Consider the following 8669-nt stretch of genomic DNA (forward strand, 5'->3'; position numbering starts at 1 on the left):
TTTGTTTCTTAACCTTGTTTAGGATCTCTGCCAAAGAAATTTGTGGAGATAAGTAACATTGTCTATGTATTTTCAATATATTGGTGTTTATCAAGTGTGTAGCTTAAGAGGAAACACTACTATGCAATATAGCATTTGGTCTTAGACACTTGATGCCATGGACATATTCATGTAGGGGACACTTTAAAGTTCCTTCGCCTCACGCGAAGATACACCTGTAGGTGGCGGCAAAAGATGATTCATTAACATGCCATCGGGTGGCATCATTTACCAGAAATTAGCAGCGCTGACAATTCTTCAGACGTCACACTACAAAAACTATTTACTCTCAGTAATAGATTAACATCGGGCAGCATCACTGTCCAGAAATGATCAGATGCAATAACACGTGCACTTTGACATCGGAACGACTTACAGTCAGTAAGGGGACATAGGTAGTAATAATATATCATTTTTATTTTTTATCAGTTTACTGTAACACATGGGGTAACCTACTGTACCACAGTCCTTAGGTGCACACACTGTTAAAGAGAGCAGGCCAAAGGAGCATGAGGTTTGAGGAGATACAGAATGAACTAGAAAGAGTGACCCTCCTGATAAAAAAGTGAACTCAAAGACAAATGGAAGAGAAAAAAGAGTAATAGCTGGTTAAGACGCGTTTTATTGAACAGTAGGTTATGATAACACATAAAGACATGTAAGTGATGTCTGTATCTTTTGGCAAGAGAAGAACAAAACCTCACCAACCACTAACAAAATTAACATATTTTTTAATATAATTTTTTTAATAGAGTAAAGCAATTTTCAACACTAAATGTGTGTTTGGGTATGTCTCTGTGTTTGTCATTTTATTTTATAATACAGAAATAAATACATGCACAAGAGTAACAGAGAGAGAAAACCGGGCGGAGACACGGCTGCCCAACACTACGGGATGACCGCTGCCCTCTTACAGCGCTCCTGCTCCTCACTCACTCTCCTCTCCTCCTCATCCTCCTCGTCCTCATCGCTGGCCTCTTCAGAGGACGAGGACGATGAAGAGGAACTCTCAGAGTTGTCTGTCTGCTCTTCACTATCATCACTGTCGCCATCACACTCATCACCATCATCATCATCATCATCATCATCGTCGTCGTCGTCGTCTTCTTCCTCACTGCTGCAACCTGTATCGTCCTGTCTCCTCTGCTCCTCTTCCTCTTGTGCTAAGTAAGCATTTCAAAGATGTGAAACCAGCCAGAAGTATACTGGCTAATGAACTCAATCTGCTCCATACAGAACCATACAGTAGCCGATGGTAACACTGGGGAGTTGCCCGCTATGGATGGCTTAGAGACACTGTAACTGGGACAATGTGCCACATAAAATCCCTTTAAAATATGACATGCTTGCCATTATCTTAGCTCTAAGTCAATACTTCATTACACTTAATATTAATCCCCTGCTCTTAACTTTTTTTCCCTTTCAGTTCAAATCACCTTTTTATATGTAAGACAAAATGATGCCATTAATCAAGTTTTAATCTGCCCACAACTTATAACATTTAGAAAGCAATTATCAATTTGGCATGGTTTAAATACATTAATAGCCATGCAGCTGCCTGGATCAGTACAAAAGAGGATGATTAAACTATAAGAGAAGAGTGCACAACACCAATCTTCTAATTTTCTAATAAAAATGTAAATCACTCAATTTTAGGCTATAGGATACAGTTAGAGAAGCAGAATAAAAAAGATTCTGGGGCTATGGAAATTAAACAATAAAAAAATACATAGAGTTAAAAGAGGCTTTCTTACAAAGCTGAAAATGATCATATCTACAGAGAGAGAGAGAGGAAGAGAGAGAGAGAGAAAGAGGGAATGAGAGAGAGAGAGAGAGAGAGAGAGAAGGGGAGATTTGTCCTTTTGACTTACCGATCAGTAATCTCTCTTCAATAAGTGGCATGAACACTTTTGCCTCTGGGTTTTCTGGCTCATAAATGAGAACTAAGAAAATAATAAAAAGAAAGGAAAACAAAAGAAAGATGGAAAAAGGATAAATTTGATGACCAACAGTAGATGAGTCAGGCAGACAACCTAAGACACACGATGCCTTCTGTGTTCCAGACTGCAGTACAAAAAGCACACGTTTCCATCTACATACTGTATCTATCTTTCTATCTATCTATGGACAAATTCAAGACATGCTTCTGTGCAGAGCTATTATAACTAGGTAAATGATCAACAATTAAAATTATATTACCACCACAGCTCAGTTCAACTCAGCCATGGTGAGAGTATCAATCATTAGAAGAGAGAAAGCAGCCTCCTCGCCGCATGAGGCGTTTTTATTGTTTCATTTTAAAGAATTAGTAATCATTATCTTTGCAGCCAGTACAGTCAACCATTTAATGGGTGGATTTGTGGGCTGTGAGCACTTATAACTGTTACTGAGATCTCCCACCAGACAGTAAGTGTGTGTGTGTGTGTGTGTGTGTGTGTGTGTGTGTGTGTGTGTGTAGGCAGGGGAATTATACGATTGACATCAACCTCAGTCTATTAAAAACGGAATATTTGGTGCCATTGATCACTGTGTAGAGCGAGCACAGATAGGGGTGTGACATGTCCAGTAACTTTAGTCCACTTACTCATCTGACAGAGCTTCTGACACAGCGGGTAGTCTTTCTCCATCACTGCTTTCAAGAACTGGAGGAAGAAATCCAAACATGTAGATGCACCAAAGTATTTTTTTTTTCCATCATGAAGAAGTGGTTGACTGACGCTGGATTACACTTCCCACTCGATGACATATCCAGCTTTAACTTTTCAGGGTATTTAATATGTTTGTTTACCTGACAGGAGCTTATACATAAGTCTGTCTCACATATACATGTATGTGCAAACACAAACACATATACAAGCATGCACATGGACATGTGTGTATTAACACAAATACACACACACACACACACACACACACACACACACACACACACACACACACACACACACACACACACACACACACACACACACACACACACACACACACACACCATGCTAAATTGCAACATGAAGCACTACTTTTTTCTCTAAAATCTGCTCAACTGCCTTCAATGTTCTGTAAGTGAGTGTGGAAGGTAACCCGAGGTGCGTTCAAATTCAGAAAACATTGGCGAACGTTTGAGGCAAACAAGTTTTCTCTGAATAGTGAAATTTTAACTAATTGGTGTTAACATTCCATTCTAATGGTAATTCCACTGTTACCTTCGTCAAGCTCACATCCAGCTCCACTGTATGTTCGTGGAGAACTACCTCCACAGACCATTTGCGAGTGTTAGCAAACGTTCCACAAAAACAGTAACTTGTTTTGCAAACGTTTGTCTATGTTTGCGAATTTGAGCACACTTTAGGCGAGTCTCATCCTGTTGTTACCCCAAGTTACCTCAGCCAGAAGCTCTAAAGGAGCAGTGCGTGCAGGCCTCTCACTACACGCTTCTTCCTCCTCCTCTTCCTCTTCCTCCTCACTGGGGCTTTGGTTCTGCCGAAGTTCAGCCTGGATGTCGTAAGTGGCACTAGTGGCACACCCCCCGCGCGTATCGTGTGAGGCTGGGGGGGCATCCACCTGCTCTTTGTGCTGTTCTGTCACCACCACAGCTGCCGGCTGTAACACTGGGCTCGCCTGCCTCAATACACCGGCCTGACGTGCTGACCCAGCTGAAAATGTTCCAACAAATATGGACCTCTACTGTAAAATGCATGCCTCACAGTATAGGCAAATCTTAGCAGCATCTGTACAAATCACCTATAATAATAATAATAATAATAATACATGATCATTCGACTCAGGTGACTCAGGTTTTAGCACTTTGAGATCAGCGATGTAAAGTGCAAAACCTGAGTCACCTGAGTCGAAGGATCACGCATGGTTATCGCCACTGATACTTCTCATTGTGACTCAAATGTCTAATGTTTTTGTCTCCTCTGATATTCTGTGACAATGTTTTCTGTTTGCGTCACGCGATTAACAGCAGATGTTTTATACTGAGGGAGCTGTGACGAGAGAGAAGGCGCTGTGTGTGCTTGGTGACCTGTAGCACAGGGTTGTTCACTTACTGGAAGCTGCGGGCTGAGACTGAGCATCAGAGCCGGTCTGTTTAACTGTCCTGCACCCACTCTCTGCCTCATCTTTATGGGGCAGCGCTGGGGATATTGTGCGCTCTCCGGTACTGGAATGGTTCAGTGAAATAGGAGGGAGAATAATTTATTGGTGACCCTTTTTTTTTTTTTAACAGTTTTTCATTGCTATGCCTCATTGGGCAGCAAACTGAACGAGACTGAGAGGAAAGGGGATGAAAGTTATGGAGTCTCCGAAATCTCACACAAGTGATTCAAAACGATAATAACCGACTTTGCCTTTATAAATTATGCTTCTCCTTGCAAATGTAGGCCTATATTTCCAGATTTGAAGAAAATTAACGCTTAGAAATGTAACAAAGAACATATACTCAAGATAGGTCTCTTGTTTTATGTTTTACAACAACTCATTTTTTCCTTTGTACATGGCAAACTACAATAAAGCTTTAGGTTTCTAAATCTAAGCCTACAATAATGATCAATCAGATGTTTTTGCCTTCCTTACCCATTCAACTTTGCTTTTGGAGACCTGGTTGTTGTTTTGGCGACTCTCTGATCTTTTCCAGCTGACTTAAGAACAGGCCTTGCCTCTAGTGGCCTGAGCAGGAGACAGACTCATTGTTGTGAAAATCATGGCATCTGACAGGCTAGATAAGGCTATAGACTACAGGCTACAGACTACAGATAACATCTAAAGAAATATTTAGGACTTGTCAAGATGACAAAAATCACTATTGTACCACCAATGAAGTTCTGTCCCATGCGGTTCATTTGAGAACAAGTTATGGTAGCCTTCAATAGGTTACATTCTGTGGACAGAAGGCTACACCTACCGTGATTTACTGTGGACGGACTCATTAGGCGCCGGCTCTGTGGAGCAAGGCAAACATACGCAGTCAATTTCCGTCGGGTTTGCAATTATTGCAAGGTCATATGTGCGATCCAAAAGGTCAGAGCCACACAGTTTTAGCAAGTGTGCATGATGAAATGTACTAGCTTACCTCCTCCGGCACTAACTGCGCTTAACTGTGTGGCGAGCGAGCCCTGAAAAATAAACGCACATGTGCGCACACATGCACAGACAGACAGAAATACAGACAGACACACACATGCTCAAAGATAAATAACCCAGCATAAGACTGCATATCAGCCTAAACTTAGTCTAATTCGACGTCAGTGGGCTGAGAAATTAATTTTGTGAAAGGCCATTTCCCCAAAACACGTCCTACCTTTGATTCGGAGCGACCATTTGTGGACGTCCCGATACATTGTAACGTTGGTCTGGTTAAGGCAAACAAAATATCAGTTCTAGGCTACTCAATATTCAACACACAGACACAGACACAGACACACACACAGAAACACACACAGACACACACACAGTCTTGCAGAGATATGTGATACTCATACAGTCTATGACCAGGCTAAGTCGCCAAATAAAGGGGTTTGCGCATAAGAGTTATCGCTAGCTGCTAGTCCTACGGAGACAGAAGCGGCCGAGCCAGAATGTTGTCGTTACCCACCTGCTCATCAAGCCTACTCGGTGAAGGCGCGGTCCGTGAATCCAACAAATTACCGGGGTAAGCAAATAGCTAACCTAGTGATATGTCACTGTAGGTCCGTCGGCACGGCAAAAGTTCGACACACACAAATGGATCAAACTAGCAACAAGCAGCCAGCTACACAGCGATATGGAGAGACAGGGCAGGAAGCGAAACAAACTTTCGTTTCCATAGCAACTGGTAAACACGCGCATTACTTCTGTGGACTGCTGCATGTCAAGGCTATAAACTAAATCTTCAATTCTGTTAATAGATTGAAGTTAGTGGAAAGAATTGTTTTGCAAACTAAGTTTCAAGAACGGAAAATGTCGTCTATTTAGACAGTACTGTTTTACATCAAAATACACTCAGATAAATATGAAGTCTGTTACCATTTTCTTTGGAATGAATAAAGTAGGCCTATGCTATAGGCTATCTATCTGTCCTAGCTAGATTTTATATCCGCGCGTAATGTTCATAAAACATGAATAGGCTCCAACACCAACTTTGGCTACACACATGCACAGCAGGCTAACAAATGGCCATGACACCCTTGTCAAAGTAGGCCTTCCTAAATCTACATTTGACATTCAGCCTAGACATGCTGTGGTTGTCGCGAGAAGAAATGCGCAATTTGACTACATTAGTGCGAATGTGACTTTATTGTTTTTAATTAATTCAGTTTCGAGTATTCGGGCAACTTCATGATTTCATAAAATGTCATTTGTATTCAACATGCATTAACCACCCCAGAAAGAACTAAAGGATACATTGACTTTTGTTCAACAAAAGCTTTCAATATGCCTATTTACAAACTGATGTGTGTCACGTGTCAGTTAGGCAGTAACAATCAGTAACAAATCAAGCCGTTGTTTGCTGTGTAGGCTATTAAACAGACAGGGCACTGTGAATTGTAGGCTACCCAACAGTGCACTGTAACATTTGTGAAAAGTTAGAAATAGCCAAAAGTTGCATTTCTGTTTTTCTTTCCATCCAGGTTAATGGCACAATTGTCCTATCTCACTTTCCCGGGATACTAAATCCACTTAGGCTATCAAGTTGTTTCAGTAGTTTCTTGTGTCCTCCCTTTTCACTTGACTGAAGATTCGATGTGGCACTCTGCCCTTCTTGCCCTGGTGCGTCTTCACGTGCTTGGCCAGGTGGTCGCTGCGCATGAAGCGCTTACAACAGTCCGGACAGGCGAAGCGCTTCTCGCCCGTGTGCGTGCGCAGGTGTCTCTGCAACTCGTCGGAGCGCGTGAAACTCTTTCCGCAAAACAGCCAGTTGCACACGAACGGCCGTTCACCTGAGTGCCAACGTAAGTGCGCTTTGAGATGCGAAGTTTTGCCGTAAACCTTCCCACAGCCCGGGATGTGGCAGATGTGTTGCTTTTTCTTTCCGGGCTCCTCGGTGGAAGGGCTGGAATTTTGGCAGTTGGGACACCTGCACCTACGACATCTGCGTGCGCCACTAAGTGACGATTTCGAATGAAACAGAGCTGCAATTTGTGTCTGATAGTGCGCAAACTCTGTGTGTCCCAAAACCAAACCTCTCTGCAATGGGAACCGGTGCGCTGTAAGAGATGTGGAGTGACTGACGTGGGTCCCTTGCTGTAAACTCCACCACGGAATATCCTCCCCGATGCCCTGCGGTAGATGTCTGGATTGCTGACTATGAACCAGGCCAGCATGTCCTGGAACAAAACTTGACATCGAGGCTGCTATGGGCGCTGTCGCAGCTGTGTAAGTTACAGTCGGGACATATGTGGGCGTGCAACTCGCCTGCAGTGATTGTACGGAACAAGGCAACATCTTGACCGGTGGAAAGTCATACGGATATCCCGGGTCAGCTGGCGGAGTGAGAGGAAGAGGAAGCTCGTGATGTGCCGAAAAGGACGTCTGGATATTTGTGGAGAGGGGGGCTTTTGGAGAAAGCCCCAAAGTGGAGTTATTCGTGAAAGGACCCTGTGCAATGACATCGTTATTCCACGGATGAAAGAGCCTCGACGGAGAACTCAAAGTCGTGTCATAAGAGTACTGGACTTGGAGAGTCTCCCCGGGGCTGGAACTCTGGTGATGCCCAATGCGGTTACAGGTGGCCGCCAGGAGAGCCAGAGGTGAATGCCTGCTGGTTTCCGGTGATGAGTTTGGCGTCCGATCCTGAAAGGATAACATCATACTTTTCAGACACTGAGTTTCCGGGAAAGTTGCATGAACGTTTACTTCCACTTTCAGAATAATTCTGCGCTTCAAAAGTTGAACAGCGCTCTCCAGATAAAGTAGAAACTTGTGTCACATTTAGTTTAATTTCTTCTCCTGCCTAAATAGACTAGGCTCAAAATATGCTCAAAAGTAGGTACCATGCGGCGAAAGCCATTTGGTTATAATACAATTAAAATATAGCCTAACCAATATCACAAAACTCAACAAACCTGAAGAAAAGCTTGGAGAGTATCATTCCGCATGACATCCACTGCTCCCATGGCCACCTGTGTTTTTATTCTGTTACAAAATCCTTGAAATATACACCCGTTTATATATTCTTCAACCAAAAATAACAAACTGTCCAATGATCACAGAGTGACTCTGTTCTAATGTTCTAACTCACAAGATACCCCGGACCAACTGGAGAGGGTGGAATCGCTTCTTAGAATGTCATAAAGACTTTGGTGGGCCGCCAGCCAGTAAGAAATAAGATTTATTACTTTGAAGTTTGCCGCTGCCCAATCATCAGAGAATAGCAGCTCTTTTGTAAGGGGAGCACAGCGCCTTTGAATCCACAAAGCTCCCACGGAGTGTTTGTTGTTCTGGATAAAAGGACTGATTATGAAGGGGGTGGTATGGGGTGGAGATAAAGGCGGGACAATTAATGAATTAATCTCTATGAGCGAAATGTATGTACACAAATAATTGGATTTTCTTGATCAAAGACACCGGAGGCGACGGGAGCTTTCGGAAACCCGGCGCGTGCCCTTTCACTGTATGAGATTAGGATCCCCAGTTCACGGTGTAACGCC

General features: G+C 43.0%; 2 protein-coding genes across 2 annotated transcripts; both read right to left on the reverse strand.

Moving 5' to 3' along the window:
* Nucleotides 1-643: 643 nt before the first annotated feature.
* On the reverse strand, nucleotides 644-5817 carry erich2 (glutamate-rich 2). The gene is made up of 10 exons (XM_062527985.1): nucleotides 5636-5817; nucleotides 5342-5393; nucleotides 5114-5156; nucleotides 4946-4982; nucleotides 4618-4710; nucleotides 4092-4204; nucleotides 3421-3692; nucleotides 2624-2681; nucleotides 1911-1982; nucleotides 644-1202 (listed from the first exon to the last, which is right to left on the reverse strand). The coding sequence occupies exons 1-10, from the start codon at nucleotides 5641-5643 to the stop codon at nucleotides 928-930; spliced, it is 1023 nt and encodes a 340-aa protein (XP_062383969.1). The 5' UTR covers nucleotides 5644-5817; the 3' UTR covers nucleotides 644-927.
* A 563-nt stretch (nucleotides 5818-6380) lies between these two features.
* On the reverse strand, nucleotides 6381-8254 carry LOC134071342 (transcription factor Sp5). The gene is made up of 2 exons (XM_062528018.1): nucleotides 8085-8254; nucleotides 6381-7812 (listed from the first exon to the last, which is right to left on the reverse strand). The coding sequence occupies exons 1-2, from the start codon at nucleotides 8133-8135 to the stop codon at nucleotides 6718-6720; spliced, it is 1146 nt and encodes a 381-aa protein (XP_062384002.1). The 5' UTR covers nucleotides 8136-8254; the 3' UTR covers nucleotides 6381-6717.
* Nucleotides 8255-8669: the final 415 nt, after the last annotated feature.

This window comes from Sardina pilchardus, chromosome 23 (assembly GCF_963854185.1).
Source record: "Sardina pilchardus chromosome 23, fSarPil1.1, whole genome shotgun sequence".
In the NCBI taxonomy this organism is placed as follows: domain Eukaryota; kingdom Metazoa; phylum Chordata; class Actinopteri; order Clupeiformes; family Clupeidae; genus Sardina; species Sardina pilchardus.